The sequence below is a fragment of the Catharus ustulatus genome, chromosome 20 (assembly GCF_009819885.2).
Source record: "Catharus ustulatus isolate bCatUst1 chromosome 20, bCatUst1.pri.v2, whole genome shotgun sequence".
NCBI lineage: Eukaryota > Metazoa > Chordata > Aves > Passeriformes > Turdidae > Catharus > Catharus ustulatus.
The window spans coordinates 6,635,991-6,654,218 of NC_046240.1; the positions used below are offsets into that span (position 1 = coordinate 6,635,991).

At 40.4% G+C, this 18,228-nt stretch overlaps 1 protein-coding gene across 1 annotated transcript in view; it reads right to left on the minus strand.

The window, feature by feature from the left end:
* Positions 1 to 18,228, minus strand: part of CA10 (carbonic anhydrase 10) — a 173,031-nt gene that overhangs the window by 96,241 nt on the left and 58,562 nt on the right. Inside the window, exon 4 of the mRNA XM_033076882.2 lies at positions 7,142 to 7,284. Coding sequence (XP_032932773.1) covers positions 7,142 to 7,284 — 143 coding nt within the window. The remainder of the gene's footprint in view (positions 1 to 7,141; positions 7,285 to 18,228) is intronic.

The window sequence follows — 18,228 nt, forward strand, 5'->3', positions numbered from 1 at the left end:
GTAGAAGGAGGTGATGGAGCAGCTGGACACATATCAACATCTTGGCGATATTTGCAGGGATATTCTAAGGGGAGCTGAGCAAATCTTCAACTTCAAACAGCATTTAAAGAACATGACATTTGGAAAAATATCAGTCCATACAAATATCCTGTTGTCTGGGCAGAGGTTTCCTCCAAGCCATGGCTGTGAATGCAGAGATGGGCACTGTGGCTGGCTGAGCTCCCAGCCTGGGCAGTGCCAGCTCAGACACCCTGCTCTCAGCATTGACTGATTCCTAATGGTTCTCTGAGCTGCCTTTGCTGCTTCTGAGCAGATTCCCTGGTGCCCCTTGGCCTGTGAGCCTTGATGTGGAGCTGGGCAGGATTTTGGCTGTGCAGGAATTTGGCTGTGCCCTTGCTCAGGGTTAGTCCCACAGTCCTTGCAGTGTCCTTGCACTGCAGTTTGGCTCTCAAGGCTTTGTGCTGCTTTACCTCCAGGACTGACATTTATCACAACTGCAAGGAAACAGCAGATCATTAATGAGCAAATGCTGCAGGATCTTCTAAAGCAAGAAGGAAAACTCCTTAGGGTGAGAGACTCCTTAACATTTTTATCCAAGTAATGTTGCATTTTAATTAATTTATTAACTTCATTTTGCTTATGATGATAAGTCCTCAGTGCTCCCTGAAAGAAATTGAAAATGATGCATTTCTGCTGGAGAAAACAGCAGCCAAACACTGTTGTGGTGATGTGATCAGTGGCAATCTGCAGGATGTGTAATTTCTTCCTTTAATGTACATCTACCTGTGAAATTCCCTGTTTGTCACTTAACTCCTTAGCTTCTGTCTTCTCCTTTTAGTAAATGCCTATGATTAAATATACTGCAAATATATTCATTATAATAATAACAAACTGATTTGGGAAGAGTTTCCTATTTTCCCCACACTAACTCCATTCTCTCCTGGCCAGTTTCATCCAGCTTTGACAAAGAAGAAATCTCAGAATTTTGTAAAAATTGGCTGGAAGAAAAGAGCACACCAACTTTGTGTGAGGACCAGGCAGGTAAAACTCCATAATCCAGAGCAGTATAAAGCTGTCAGCAGCAGTCAACTGGGCAGTCAGCAGGAGCATTCACTGGCACAAAGAACTGGGAAATAGCCACAGCATCTTCTGCCTTTGTCTTTTGATGAAGGGATCTGTGGAGCAGTGGAGAAGTGATAATGGGAGACAGAGGCTAAAATGAAAGAAGCTAAAATGAGATTCTGTAGAAAACCAGGCTGCATTATTTCTTCTGCTTATGGAACGCTTTGTGTTAACAGAAGACTCATCACAAAAAGGCCTCTCAAAAAATCTAACAAGATACAAAAAAATCACATGATGCTGGTTCAAAGACGGGAGATCAGGCTGAGACAAATGGGTAAGTAGATGGCACAAAACTCTGCATGGTAAGAGGAATATTCTGTCCAAAACTGGCACAACTGCTTCCAAACAATATTCCCCTGTAAATATACATCTAGAAAGAAATGTGTAAGCACTGTGAAAACTCTGGATCAAACATCCATCTGGTCACGGGTAGCCTGTGGTTTACTTTTACTGAGAAGGTTTCTAATAGACAAGACAAAGTGCCAGAGTTTTAAGCCTGGAGTTGAGATTGGGAGGCCCAGATTTCCTGTGGTGGCTGATGAATCCAGGATCTCCATCCCTGCCCTCTGTCCATGCCAAATCCATCTCTGCAGGGAGGGTCTGAGGGCAGGGCTCCTGTCTCCAGCATTCCACACATCCCTGGGCACACCAAACCAGGAGGGCTCTTTAACAGTGTTTCTGTGCTTCTAACTGGGAAATACCCAGTAAACAGTCCCACACCTGTCCAACAGGGATTTACAGCCCAATCCATCTTCATGCTACAAAAACCACAGCAGCCCTGTGGCTTTTTAGTACTATACTGAAAGAAAAGATCACAAATGTATATCTGCATCATTTGAGTCACTCCAAAGTAGCTATTAATGTCCATCACATAAATAACATGCTTTACCAAAGTAAACACACAAATATAGTTATTTGGAAGGGCTGTGACAATGTCATAAGGACATTTGTATGATTAAAAATAATTCACATTTTAATCCTTTCCCCCCCACAAGGCTTCTTTGCTCAGTACATTTGCTCACTGTTTTGCTCACTAGTCTTATTAGTAGTTTCCCAAGTAGAAAATCACGTACACAGACAAGATCTATGTGACTTCTACTTCTGCAAGACTTGAAATCAATATCTAGGTTTATAAATAGACCTAAGTGCAGGATGAAATAAATCCAAATAAGATACTATCAATGCAGTCCACAGGGTCTACTAGAAAATAGGAAAGGGGAATTAAGAACAATGTGGGAAAAATTGAAAATTCCTTTGACTATATCAAACTGTAGCTGGAGGCTGGATGCTGCTCCAATCTTTTTTTTTCTAAGTCTCATCATTAGGGACTGAAAACTGGAAAGCAACTTATTGAAATAAACATGAGGCAGGAGAAAGGATGGGCAGGACCTTGGGCTGGGATCTCTTAGCCCAGCATCAACATCTTTAACCTTCCAATGGATCTGCTGCCCAGAGTCCAGAAAAGAAGATCCTGCTGATGTTTCTGATTGCACTGAGTGCATTTCCAGAGACAGCACACCCATGGGCTGCTTGGAATCACTGCACAATGCAGCTGAGACAGGAACACAGGATTTGAAAGGTCCTCCTGCCAAACTGAGATCACACCCCAGGGTACAGTGCTGCTTGTGGAGAGAATCATTCTCCAGGCCTAGGATCTCCCAGAAAACTTCCCAGGCAGACAAGTGAGCTTCTTCTATGGCACCAGACAGGATGAAATGTCAAGCAGAGTAATGAAGTTTATTCTTGTGCCTGTTCAGGACTCATTTCATGGGTGATCTGTGTCACTACAACCAGAAACTGAGAACACACCAAGATGCCCATCTGAGACCTCACATATTCCAAACTGATGCAATTTCATGGACAGCTGCAGCAATAAGGAAAGAGAGGCCCTGATATAGAGTGAGATGTACACACTGAACTTGTTTTTCTCTATGCATGATCTACTATCTGCATGTACCTCTTAAAAAAAAATCAACATTTTTTTCCTGTTCTGAATTCCACGATGAGGCTGAATAAACAAGTTGCTTTAACCTGCTGGTTCCACTGCAAATTCACTCACTAACACATCCCAGAACACACAGAACTCTAGAAGCATTAGAAATGGTAAACAATTATTTAAGCTGCAATACTACATTTCATTTTTTATTCATTAAAGTTGTTGATGTTTGTGTCAGACTTTTGACTTTCCAAAGCTACTCTACATCAAAAATCATTATTAAGACCTCTAAAAATTTATCACAAGTCAGTTTACAGATGACATTGATGTCTTATTGCTATCCATTCCTCCTGGACCATTTCTAACAATTCATTTTTTATATTCCTGCAGTGCTGAAATATGGCTCATACCAGTATCTGTCCTTTTAGTAATCACCAAAGCAAAGCTTGGCAGTTGTCATATATTGCACTCTTGAGAAAAATGCTAGTAATACTCTGAATTGATTGAACAGCATGGAATCAGATCTAACTGGCAGAGAAACCATTTAACTGATTTTTAATCCATAAATCTCTTTTCTCCTAGCCTGTTTTAGTTTGGAAGCTGCTGAATCTAGCCATTATCTTGTGATGCATAGAATAAACCAATTATTTATATGGACATTAATTTAAATAATATGTGATTGCATTCATTAATGCCCCCTATGAGCAGGCAGATGTGTGGATCTTGCTGAGTATCTTCCATTTGTGCACACTGAGCTAGAGAATAACAGTCCTTGGCCAGCAGACATCAATTCCTTTTATTTCCCCAGAGATCAACATCAGGTATAATGTCCTTGCTTGCCTTAAAAATAAAATGGTTTCAAACAGAACTTTACCTGCTTTAGGCAACAATTTCAGTCCTTGAGTGTGACCTAAAGTGACTCCTAAGGTCACTGATGTGGCAAGGTTTAATTACCTGGCAGGGACACACTTGGTGCCTAAAGCAAATGCTGATGCTCAGCATGTTTTTAGAGGAAAAAGGGAAAAAAATATGGCCAAGAACTGTAGTTGAGTCTTAAAGAATTCTAGAAACGGGGCTTTAGAGATAAAGTCCTCAGAGAACCAGGAGATCAAAGAGAGATGGGTTACAGAAAGGCAAGGGACAAAATGTGGGACCAAAGGCAGAGTGAGTGAGTGAGGAATCAGCAAAGCAGCAGGTCAGTGGGAAGTGGGGTGGTTTGTGCATCCACCACAATCACCCATGACAGGCTAGAAACCCCTGCTCTGGAAACCCGAGGTGCTTCCTGCCTAGCTGGGAGATTCTCTGCTGTGCTGATTGCTTTGGGGCTGAAGTGAATCCAAGGCAAAATGAGCAGAGAAAGTAAAAGGTGCCGTTCTTTGTGACATGGAGGAGTGATTTGCAAATGAATAAGGGTTGGCATTGTTTATCAGAAAGGGTTTTATCTGAAATGGGCTGCTTGCTAAATTCATTAAAATGGATAACAGAGACAAAGATGGGACTGGGAGAGAGCTGGAACCTGGGGAGTTTCCTCAAAAGCAGCATTTCTTCTTCTGCATGTAAACTCATTAAGCATCTTGTGCTGAGATTCTGGATACTGAAATCCAATTATCTCCATCAATGACACTCAAAATTTCAGGACCTGCAGAGCCACTTCCTCAGGAAATGGAGAATCACACATACAGAATAAGAGCACAACTCAGAAAAACATCTGATGGTGCTTGAACTGTAAATGTGTGACCTGATACTCGCTGGGCAGCACAGAAAGAAATATATATCACTGCTCACTGCAACCTTAGTGCAAAAAACTGGACCAAAGAGGTATAAATATTTGGCAAATAGCACTGCCATCTCTTTTACTCCTGAATGGAATGGGCAGAATTTTCTTGTCAGCCTCAGACCTGAAGTAACTGTTGAGTTGCCTGCTGTATGACAGGACACAAACTGGGATTTTCTCCCCTTGGAGGCTGCAGGTAGGAAAACAGTGATAATTTCAGATAATGTGATAATGTCAGATAATTTCTTCTTTAAAGATGAAAGAAAAATATTGCTTTATTTCCAAGTAAAAATTGTAGGAAAGTCTCAATCTGGTTTAATAAAAGGCTTTGAATACTAACACTGGAATAAAATAAACCATCTAAAGGAACTAGAAAGGGATGTGCTTAAATGGAAACTTCAGACAAAAATTCTGTAGTGGAATGGAACAGTTTTGGTCTGCCAAGGTGAGAAGGGAGAACTAAACAGGTAACTGGTTTACAGAAATGAGGCAATGCACTAAAAATAAAGCCCAGGGGAAATGAGTGGCAAGGAGTGAAAGGGGCAAGAGGAAGTATTAAATGATCACAGATTGGTCTTGGATTCTGTTCCTGTGGGTGAGCCACTTTTGTTCTCTGTAAGCTGATTTCCAAAGTGAAGCACAAAAAGTAGATATGTTGCTTTCAAAATTAAATAAATAGTTTTCAAACTCAGATAAAACTGAACTTCTAAATTAATAGCAAAAAAATTTGTTAAGAATTTGAAGTTTCTGTTCCAAGAACAACTGAGCTGAGTATTTCCTTCCATCTTGCTCTCTCTTAGAGCTTGAGTCTCCTGCCAGCCTCTTTTCCAAAAGAGGTTTCTAGTTGTGACTGTGTGCAAGTAGCTGTCTCTCTTGTTCACTGTGCATGTAAGCTAGCTTATAACTTTGATTTGAAACCACATCAAATCCCTTTTTTATTTATTCATTGTTTTTCCTAGGATCAGTTCCATAAAACCCTTTCATGTACAGCATAATCACAGTTAAGTCTTGTCCAAGAAATTCCCTGGCTGCCACAGCAATTGGTTCAGAGTGCTGAGAGCTGAAGTGCTTCAGCCCATATGAAACACACCTCTATTTTTAACATACAAAAAACATTCCCGAGGAAGTGAACACAAATACTCTACCTGCCAAATCAAATCCTCAGTGAAGCCTTAACTATGAACAAAGAATTTTTATTAAGGCATCAGAATTGCAATCTTTTTTCTCAAAGGAGAATTTTGATTTAACTGTTTTGGAAACATCTCTAAGACAAACCACAAGAACAAATCCTGTTCTTGTAACATGACAGAAGGTCATCAGTGGCAGTATTTGTGAGCATGGTAAGAACCTCATCACTGATACAGCCTATCTCAGTTTGTCAGTGCCTCCAAATATTATCAATAACCAGACATTTGCTCCACTCTGAGTTGGTACAAAAACCCAGCTGAATTCTTGGAACTGCTGAATACATTGAATATTCTGAACCTACTGCATTTGACTCACTGAATACTTCCACATTCTTCAATTTCATGTTTTGTCATTCTGTAATTTATTAATAAGGTGAAATGTGTAAGCAAGACTTTATGTACATAGCAGAGTCATTAAAACTCTGAGTTTTGGGGTTCTTTTTGGTATCAAAACTAAAAACCTCCATGCATTTCCATTTAAAAAGCAAAATGTAAATATTACCCTGAAATTTGGGCCAGAGTTGGAAGCATTACTGTCCTCCAGCAATAACACCACCACCATTTCAGCATTTCTGTGATCAATTGGGATGTATTTGCACATGTGCCACCAGAACCTCCAAGTACAGAGCAAATTCCTACAGTGGCATGCTGTTTCCAGTGGACATCTCATTTGTCATGACAACAAGGGGAGATAAATCATTTTCAAATAACCTTTTGTTGGAGTCTCTGCGTGCTCTGATACTGTAATTCATGGTGCATTGGTAGGTAACACAGGTTGGGTAAGGAACAACTGCCTGCATGGAACAAATAAATACTTTAAAATACCCTTTAAGGCACCCCAACATAAGAAAAACAATACAAAACCATTATAAACTAATGATTATTGCCAAAACTGCTAAAAGGTTCAAGATGTTTTATGCATAAATAATATCAATCCTTGAGCTGGATAAACAGAATTGATTAATTCAGTGATTTGAGGAGTATCTTTAAAACATTATTATTCTGCCTTGGAACTGACAGGAAAAAAAAGTAAATGCTTTAGAAAAATAAAACATAGCAAATGTTTTTCAAAATTCACTAACTCCATTTATTTTATACACCAGAACAGGAGAGACCACCTACCTTTCTTCCCCCTGTGTTTAAGCGAAGAGGAGTTAGGAAGGGATCAAAAATCATATGGCTGGTTTCAATATTGACAGGTGACTGTCTTTTCCCAACAGAGCAAAGATTCCAAGCTGAGTTCACCAAACCCCAAAAGGAGGGCACTGCAAAATATAAGAAAGTGCAAGTTTAAGGGAAGTCTGGGAAGGCTGGGGCAGTACATGCCAGGCAGATGGCCAGGGAATTAAACTTGTCAGATTGTCTGCACACATTGAAACTGAAATCAGGCAAATTCATCTTGCATTGGAAATTAAAAACTTCATACAACAAGACAAAAACACATGGTTTCATACAATTTTGTATCAAGGAAAAAGGTGGGTTAGCTCTTTTCCTCTTAGATATAATCACAGGTTCAATAATAAACTGAGCAATAGGAATGACTCACTAGTCCTTATGCTAACTGTGCATATATTCCATGTGTCCTTGGACTGAAACTCCTCCATTCTACTCAACTTTTTTAAAAAAATACTCAAAATATTTAGAAAAATTCATTAAACCCCACAGAAATGTTGTAAGAGAAACATACAGTGTGATGCTGGAGAACAGGACTGCTCTCTTTAGGCTCTACCTATTTAACTTTAGGTAAAATTTTGATTTAAAAAAAAAAAATCTTGTTGCAGAAGCCACACTCTGGTAGTGAGGAAAGGTAAATTCCTTCCCTGGCCATGCAGTGATTTGGAACAAGGAGGAAACCCTGACTGGATAAATCGAGTTACTTCCTGCATTTCCTAACTGGAAAAAAAAGGTGATGTAACTACAGATTGCTGTATCAGGGAACTCAGCTGAGGGTCTCATTGCAGCTCATCTGCAATTTACAGACAAAATCAACCTGGGCTTCTCTTTGGCTACTGAAAACATTTCTGTAAATGAGTGGAGTGCAATTGCAAGACACACAAAGGACACATCTGGATTTGTGTCTGCAACTTCGACCTTGTCAGAATTGTTCTGTAGTTTTGTGTAGCAGCTGGAAATTTCACCATCTACTTGTGAGATTTTTTTGGCTTTATTTTTTTCTTATTACATGCTGCTAAAAGTTTTCATAGCCTTTAAGGCTCAAAGCCTTCTTCTGGTATGCAAACTGTGTGTGACAAAGCCTCCAAAGCCAGACTGGGGAAGGCTGGCCCTGGGGCACAAGCAAAGTTGCTTTGCCTGGTGGATGGAGCTGAAAATAACCCACCTGGGCTATAAAAATAACCCACCTGGGCTATAAAAATCTTATTTTGTTGCTGTGGTCAGCTGGATGCAGGACTTTGCAGTGTGAATGTTTGCTCCTGATGGCAGTTTTGTCTACTCTAGTGGGAGCTACATAGAATTTTGGCTGAATTTGAACCTCACATTTACATTGGGCTTAACACGTTGAGAGGATATTCCTGGGAGGGCAGAAAGGTGGAAAATATCTTCTGAATAGCACAGGCCTAGGACAAGGGTGATCTTGGTATTTTCCTTATGTGTTTTATACAACCCAGTTCTTTTGGCCTTCAAAGTCTGAGTGAATGCAGGTGTAAAACTTTGGGTTAATCTATATTTCATGCCCCTTTTCTACAAAATTAGGTGAACTTTCTGGGGAATTCTTAGGCTGCTGCTTGCAAAAGCTCCCTGCAAGTGTCTGTGCAGGAGTGATGGAAGGTGCTCTGCAGCTGTTGCCTGCTCCAGTAGTTCGGGTGTAATCATCTACAGATGTTAACTCTTATTGCACAACATCTGAGAACTCAATTTTCAGTTGAAACTTTTTCATTCTTGGTGCCAGTGTGTCTGTGCAGCCACAGGTGAACTGGAACAGATATAATTGATGTGGTGCAGCCAGCAGAGCTTAAAGCTGCCTTGCATACAAATTTTATGTGACTATGTGCTAATAGCTTAAATTTGCTGGTGACTTATCTTTTCTTAACACCTGAGACAGATAATCAAATCAGCAACTCCTCTTAGGATATAGTGCATGGAGATCTCAGAGGAGGGATGGTGGTGCAATGCCTCACAGCCATGTGAAAAAGGGAGGAATTGCAGGTGCCCATATCAAATTGTGTCAGTATTTATTTCAGTAACAAACCCTGTGTGCCACCACCCCAAAGGTCACATGGAAGGCCCTTACAATAAGTGAAGCTTTGTGTGATCTGAAAAATAAATTTGCAGTATGGTCTGAAAAAGGTTTTTGGCTCTGTTTGCCCTTCCAGTCAATTCCCATTTCTACTGTGGAATTAGAAGCCTAGAGAGGTTCATAGAAGGTACTAAACAGAGCTAATGCTCTGATATTGAATAAAATAAGTGTAATGTAATTAAAATCAAGCCATCTTACAACTAGCTGTGCTTTTTCTGAAGAGAAATACCACAGCAGCTCACTTCAGCTTTTGTAAGAGAGAAAATCCCTTTCACACAAAGGCCTAAAATAAATGCTTAGGTTAATTGAGAGAGCCTGGTTTCCCTTGATTAATCCCCCTGTTGTTTTATTGGTGTTATTTTAAAAATGAATTAATGAAACTGTAGAGCTGTAGAATCAAGGGAGAAAATATTATATGGGGAATCTGTTGTTTAAATGGTTTGTAGTATTACTTTAAAAAACATTCTGGTCAGAAATATTCCTGAAACTGTAAAAACCAAGTCTTTAGCAAGTTTTCAAAATAAAAAAACTAGACAATGGTAAGTGCAATAAAACAGCAAACCAAACATGTCAGCCCATTATCTTCAAGTTGATAGCAAAACAATTTATGATGCAACTGGGATTGATCCAGAAAAGCTGCACTGGCAAAGAGCTGCTTGGAGGGGGAGTTTTATGTTATTCCTGTTTCTGCCAGGACACCCTGCATTCTGAGCTGTGGTGCTGCCCTGCAAAGGTCACAGCTGCCATCAGACCTGGGAGCCTGAGCTGGAATCTTTGATTCATATCTGAACACCCCAGGCTCGAGCTCCAGGACCTCTCCAGCCCTGCTGCTGTTTCTGGGCACACAGAGAAGTTCCCCAGTGCTGCTCTCACCCCACTGATCACAGTGATTGTGCCTGTGCTCCAGCCCAAGGTTAATTAAAATGACTGACTTAGGACTGCAGACCTAAGCTGGCTAGAGGATGGGGATATCAAGCAATATTAATGTCTGTTTGCATTTAATTAAAGTAATTAGTGTTGCTGCTTAGATGCCCAAAGTGATCTAAAAGTATTCAGAACTGTAATAGAAAAATCTAAGCAGGTTCATGTAGGAAGCCAAGGCTTAAATTAAACACAAGTAATGGGTTTAATTGTTTAGTCTGAAGAAATCAGGTGTATGAATGGAGGAAAACATATTAAAATATTCATCATTTTTTATCCCAGCTTAACTAACAGACAAGGTTCTACTTGGGCTTAAGTCATTAATGAAACATTATCTCCTTTCCCTCAATTATGTTGTGCTTCCATAAAACTCTGCTTGTGTGGAGTACACTGCTTTTTTGTGTGTGGACCTCTGAATCATTTTAGAAAGTTTCTGTGCTGTACAGGAGCTACTGTGACTCTCCAGTTTGCATGCAGGCCAAAAAACAGCTCAAAATATCATTTAACAAAGTGCCCCAGTTCATGGTTCCTGTACCAAAGCCTGAGTACAGCAATTGTGTCATCTCTGCTTCCTCTATAAATTCCCCTGAACTTGAACTGCTGGGGAGCTGAGTTGTTGCAAACATATTACACAGACATCAGATCATAAGTTTGTGTCTGATCAATGCCTTCAACCTTCTCCTAACAGAAAATTCAGAGTTTATATCATCTGTATGCTGGCACACTATGGTGGGTGTGTGTGTTATATGGTGAGGTGGATTACTTGTATTTTATACCTGTGCAGGAATCTGACATCTTTATTTAGTCTGTATCATATTGCAGCTGCTCTCTTTTCAATTTACTGGGAACAATTTCTATTGAGATAGATGAAGATGCTTGAGTATCAGCATGATACAAAAGGATGAGGGATTCTGATGGCTTTTCCCCAAACCTATGCATAACAGCAGCGAAAGAAAAGCAGCCAGAACAATAAAGCAAGGCTTGAGAGCCATTCTGGTGATGAGCACCACAGATTTGCTGAAATAAATAGGAGCCTCCCCTCTCCAGAGGAAAGCACTGAGGGAATGTGTCCCAGAAGAATGTCCTTCCACAGGGACACCAAACCTGCAGATAAGCAGAATGGAACTGCCTGTAGGGAGCAGTTTGCATTTCTGCTGAGAGGAGCCAACAGTTTTCCCATGATGGGAATAGGGGTGTACTGTGTAGGACATCTGAATTGCCTGGCTGGAATAAAAATCATGCTGGACTCAAAGGCCACAGTCCTGGAAGGGCTGTGGTCAATTATCAGGTGTGGAATGACTGGGTCTGAGCAAGGAAAGGACTCTGCTTCAGCAGCAACTACAGAAGCAACACTTTTTGCATCCAAAAATGTGTAGATTTGGTGCTTGGGGTCATGGTTTAGTTGTGGATCTGGGGTGCTGGGTTAAGGGTGGGACTCTACAACCTCAGAGGTCTTTTCCAACCTTAGTGATTCCATGATTGTGTAATGATATCCCACTGCATTGAATTCAGATCTCTGGAGGAATGAAAAGCTTGGTGTGATTCATTTTTGTGTAACCCAGTGAAGAACCAGATAGAAATGAAAGCTCTTATTTAAATGGCCACCAGAATTAAGGTGTTCTGGGTTGTTCTGAGCCTTTGTTTAAACAGGGGAAAAAAGCCAGAAAACTTCAAATACAAGAAATAAACAGGATGGCTGGAAGTAAGGAAGCATTTTCAAAAAATGCAGTCCAAATAAGAAAAATTGAAAAGGTGATAAACTCTGACCAGTTAGATATAAAACTAAAATAAGACATGCCAGAAGAAGATATCAAAGAACAATTTTCTAAGATCTTAAAAGCACTGGTAACTTTTTTAAGAGTATGAGAAGCAAGGACACTGGCTGAGTGTGCAGGAGCAGCTGGTGATCAGGTTGTAAGAGCAGCACAGGCAACATTATGTGGCAGTAAAGCTGCAGGAGCTCTGCTCCTTACTGCTCCCAAAAAGGTGCCAAGGGATGTTCCCACACAGGAGCTTCTTTATGGGGAATGAATCTGAGAAACTGTCTCAGAATCAAGCATCAGGAAAGTGACTTTTAGTATAAACAGACAAAATGAACAAATTCATTCAGGTCAGACGGAACTCCAGGATGAATACCACAGTGGTGAGAACTGCCAAAATCTGCACCAGGTTTGGAGAGACAGAAAGTGGCAAATGGGATCCGATTTTTATGGTGTTTATTTTTATAGATGCTTATTTTTCCCAAGGTATCTGCTACTGATCCCTGCCAATGACATGAGCTGCAGTCTAGGCAACAAAGTCAGGTTATTTCTGTTTTACTCCACCAAGCCTGTAAATTCCTCTTTGAAGTCTGCTCAACTTCCAAGAGCACAGATTCTCTGAATTTAACTTTCTCAGCATCCATGAATTTAAATGAAAGGTCTCAACTTATCCATGCAGCACATCTTTGTTTGTATTTTTAAGCCTTAGCACTGGCCCTGGCAATGGGATAGAACACCATCAGATTGTATTTGTGCAGCCATTATTCTTGCCCTGTGTAATTACTGGTCCCTCAGATAAAATCTCAAGCTACTTTATTGAGGCTGGGAATTGGAACCACAGAGAGAATCAGTAATCTACATACATCAATAAAGCAGTCCATTAATTATTTCCACCTACTCAGCTTGAAGGAAATTATCATACTAATGCCTCTGGATAACCACATGACCTGCTCTGCCTCTACAGAAAAGCCAAAGGTAAAGTCATAAAGGCTTCGAAAGATAAATCAGGGACACCCAGGAAATGACAGAGTATAGAAGGGCATTCATCTCAGTAATTGGTCACAGAAATCTCCAGACTGCAGTAATATCAGATAGTATCACAATGGTTTAAATTTGAGAACTGAAAGTATTCTGATTTCTTTTTAAGCAGCAAAGCATTGACAGCTTAAATACATCCTCCAGAGTAAGGCAGCATTGCCATTATTCAAGATATAGTAAACAAATTAAAAATTTTCAGCAATAAATCTTGAAACACATAAAAAATTAATTTTTTAAAGAACTCCAGAAGCATCATATTACATATTGCTAATTCCATACTCGTAATTCCACACTGGTCTGTTCAAATGTCATCTTCTCTCTGTATAAAGGATTCTCAATGACAAGAAATCTCAAATACTGCACTTGTTAAATGAGAGATAACAGAAAACAGGAAGGGAAAATGAGGATTTAAGATTCTGGAAAGATACTGTCTTTTAAAAAGTGGCAATTTTCTGCTATTCCTTTAGATATCCTGCAATACCCTCTCCAATTTACCATTTAAATTACAGCTGCTTATTTATGCCTAATTAAACATTTTCTTAAATTAAGAGCATTACCTGGGAAAAAGTAATTACCAATCAAAATTAGTGACCTCTGTCCCTGCAAAGCTTTTGCTTGTTTTTATCTACACATGTGGGATACAAGAGTAGAAGGCAGTACTGCTCCTTTCATTACAGTGATTAAACCAGACTAATTCACTTTGATAAATTATGCTAATCTTGGGGTAAAGAGTAGTTATACAACAGTATGTAATTACCTTTTTCTCTGCCACCCTGTGGTGAGTTCCTACATACTGAAGCTATACAATCAAACACTAATGCTTCTGAAAAATATAGGTCAGCTGCTTATAAAGGTGTTTGTAGATGCTTTTCATATTTATTTTTCTCTTTTCATTATTCATATGGCAGGAGTAGGAAGGGGCAGCTATAAGGAGAGGTATATCCAGGTCCAAAACTAAGCAGGTAACAATGTTCTAGGGTCAGGGTTACTAAAATTCTGAAAAGAGAATATGTTTCTCTCTCATTCTAGTCACAAAGATATCACAGTTTTGGGGGAAATGGGTTTTCCCATGTAATGTGAGTGAAGGTCCTGCTGCTGAAAGATTTAGCACAACTATGGCAAAAAATGGAAATGAAAAGAGATTAAAACCAGTTTGGTTTAAAGGTTAAAAAGCAACAGGGATGTTTAGTGGAGCTGGCACAGATTGCTAATTAAAGGGTCAGTCTTGGGTAAGGGAAATCCTTCTTGGCAAGTAACTAAAAAGGAGAAAGGGGAGGAAGGCAGCATCCTCTGCCTCTCATCAGATCCAACAGATTTCCCCCGAACCAGGCACAACTGAGAGCATCTGCCTGGCACTCACTGTAATTTGGGGGGTGGAAAAGGGGGAGAGTTCAGCCTGGGGTTGAAGTGTAGACTGAAAGGGAAAAAGATGAAATGCAAAAAAAAGCTGTGATGGTCACTCTGGACTTGAAATGGGACTTTGCATTAAAATGTAGGAAACCCAGATTTTGAACTATCCTGTGATCTCTAATCTTTCCTCTTCATGTTCTTCATCTTTGGGTTTTTTGTGGCTCATGCTGCAGAACTGGGGACTATGGCTGTGCTTTTGAAATGAGTGACTGCTCTGAGAGAGGATGAGGGAGATACAAGACTTTAAACAAGATCCAGAGGAAAGGTGAAGAAAGACTCAAATAGATGAAAATTGAATAGAAAAAGTTGTTCAGAGAAAAGTAATTTGGAACTTATTGTTTTAAGGGAAAAGAGTGCTTATCCAGCAGATCCCTGAGCTCTATTCTGTACATTCAGCTTTATTTTAATGTCTTTGGGATACTATCGATCCTTCTGCTGAAAAATAAAAATTAAACTAGGAACATAGAAAAGTAACAAAAGACAGCACATTTATCCTATCAAAAGTGCTTTTTCTGGGTATCCCAGTGCCTCAGAGTATACTGTTACTAAAATAAACTAAACTCTCAGCTGTTAAGTTGGAATGTGACTATTTATTACCAAATGCAGTGCATGCCTGCTGGTGCATCCTTTATTAGGATGGCTTTACTGAGCATCTCACTGTGGAACTGCAGGGCATTAGGGATTCAGTTTGGAGGAGGCAGGTGTGAGGGGCAGGTGTGAGGGGCACTCAGGGGTTAACCAGTCCCATTCTCTGAGGCATTTTTGTGTGTGACAGCAACCCCTTGAGAATTGCTCGTAGCTCTGGCTGTTTTGGCTTCCCACAAGGTTCCTGCAGTTAATGACAGCAGGGAGGCAGAGATGTCCAACCTCTGCTGCTTGCAAAGACAAGTGAGGAGCCAGCACAGAGTTCAGCACTGAGTGCTGCAGTTTGTATCTGTAATGACAGTTCAGGACAGGAACAGTGATGTTCTCTGCTCTGCTGTTTTCTGGAGTAATCAGATTTCTCTGACCCCATCGCACAGGGCTCTGGCTCTGCCTGGGGATGCTGCTGCTGCTGTGAGATTACCAAAACTCTGTAACTTTGATTATTCTTGGAAAGGCCAGAAGTCAGCACAGCTGACTTGATGCACTTACTCACAGGCTGCAAAAAATGTCTGGGAAATCCTGATCTCTTAGAAGTCCGACCTGGTCCTGCCAAGCCAACACAACTCTAAACAGAGCCATTACTACAAAATATTTTGGAATGGAAAGAAACCTTGGCTTCCCTTCAGCAGCTACATCAAACTATTCAGGTAATTGCTGGGCAGTGATTGATCTTCCTCTGAATGATCCATTTTTCTTTGTGTGGTGAAGACTCTGAAAGTCTGATGTCTGTTTTGGGGCAGAATCCAGCTCCTCCTTCCCTGACCTGTTGTACACACAGCATGTGGCACCCAGCCCCTGCAGACAGGCACAACAACCAACATAATCCTCATCTAGGAAAACTTCCATGCTCATGGAATCCAGATCTCTTGTACTCAGAAATTCATTTGAAGTACTTTCCTGCATTTCTCCATGTGCAGCAGGCAGAAGCACAAAAGGTTTTGTGGTCCCTCTCAGGATGTTTTTATGGGAGTCCCAGGAACTAAGGAGCCTCTGGGGAAGTCTCACTTCTGTTCTCTCTTCCTGTGGAGCAGAGTTTGTACCTTGCAGGTCTCTGAAGCATCTGACAAACCCTTTACACAGGAATTCTCTCTGGGATGTAACAGGACACCTGAGTGCAAAGCATTTCTTGTGTCATGCACCAAACATCCCCCAGCAGTGCAGTGGGGCACTGGTCAGAGGGCAATGCCAGGATGTGGGGTCCTAAAATCTCCTGGAGGCACAAAGAGAAGAATCTGCTCCCCACTGTGTCACAAAGTGTGTCACAAAGAGCCCACAGCTGTGAACTCCCCATGGCCCATTCCTGCCAGACTCCAGCAGCTCAGATGGAATCAGCACCAATTGCTGAATTGCTTCCAAGGGAGATGTGTAAAAGGTAATGGATGTTGCCTTTTGGCAGCCAGCATTCAATATCAGATAGTGCCTTGGAGGCTTTATTACTTGTGACCTTCACCCAGAACTGAATACATCTTATTCTATGGATACAGAATTTGATGGTCTTTCCAGCAGCAGAAGAAAAAAATCACACCTGCCTTATGAAAAGAGGTCTAGGAAGAAAAGTGTTAAATGGTTACATGGAGATTGATTAAAAAATGTATAACTATGCACATGGAAAAGACTGCAAAGATGTCAAGAATTACCTTATGGACCCAAGCTTCCAAATCAACTCTGAAATTTATTATGAATATCAAATACACCAGGTAATAAAAAAAAATGCCTAGAGGCAAAATCTGTAGCTTCATAACCACTGAAAATATAAATTTCAGTTGACCTCTGTGTCACAGGTGAATATTTTTAGAAATCAATGCACAGAATAATCCTGAAAACAGAACTAACTCAACTAGTTCATGGTAATTCCTTAGACTTTAGAACTACCAACTTTATCTGTTCCTACATAATTTTTTTATTAAGAAAAAAATTCTTCTGACTTAAGTTTCCACTTGATCTTTAGGTTTAATTTGAATTGGCTGAATAAACCTGCAGTTTTTCTGCACCTGCCAAAGAGCTGTTCAGAACTAACTGGTCCCATAACTGACCAGTACCTCCCATCAGTGCACCAGTCTGCTTTTAACACAAGCAAAAATAAAATGCTCATTTATAAACACAAATTGTATTAACTGACCTGAACACATTTAGTGTTAGTTGACAAGACTGCAGTTTGTGCTCTCAGTGAGAAAGAGAACACAGGCTCTTATTCATGGTCACAGTGTTTATTTTTCTATAAAAACCTTATGTGTTTCAGGTGTCTGGCAATGAGATTTATTTTTATTATTTATATATTTCTAGTAGAAGTAAGATCCAGAAAGCTTTGTAAGTACAGATTAGCTCTATTTAGTGTTCTTACTTCTCTTTCAACTTCTAACACACAGTTGCCAAAGTTAGTATCATAAATCCCATTAAAATTGCCATATACAAATTCATTGCATGTGCTTACTATTAAGAGGTTTTTTCAGTATGACTTGTTTCCTGGGCAATTTACAGTAATTTCACGATTACAAGCCGCACCATTTTGACTAAAATTTTGTTCTGAACCCCGAAGTGCGGCTTATAATCAGGTGTGGCTTATATATGGACAAAGAAGGAAAAATTGCTGTTTTAGTTTGGAGGACAGGTGTCTGCTGAGAAAGGCAGGAGCCTCTCTTTGAAATGGAGAATGTAAACCCCCTCCCTCCAAATTATTATAATTTTGAAATCAAGGGGCTCTCAGGCAAAGATATGGGAATTAGGAATAAGAGTTCTTTACTAGGGAAATTAAAATAGAAATACAGTACTACAAAGAACAAACCCCAAACCCTGACACAGTCAGAGTACAACCTGACACCCGTCAGGCAGGGTGCTGGCAGCAGTCCCATTCCATGGTGGCTGCATCCTCCTGCAGTGACAGATGTGGCTCAGTTGGAGCAGTGCTCCTGTACAAGGTGCAGTTTCCCTCCGGAGCTCCAGTGGTGATGTGGAGAAATCCGGTTTTCCTCTGGAGTCCAGTGGAGAAAGGGGCTCCCTTAGTGTCCCAAAACCTCTGTTTTTATCTTGGTAAGAAATGTTGGGCTCTTCCCCCTGGCTGGAGCAACTCCCAATGGGATGCAGTAATTTTATCAGTGCCACAGTGGGACTCAATGGCCATGAGCAGAAAATGACTGGCTGGAGGAAGGATGGGTTGTGAAAAGATAAAGAACAATGCCCTG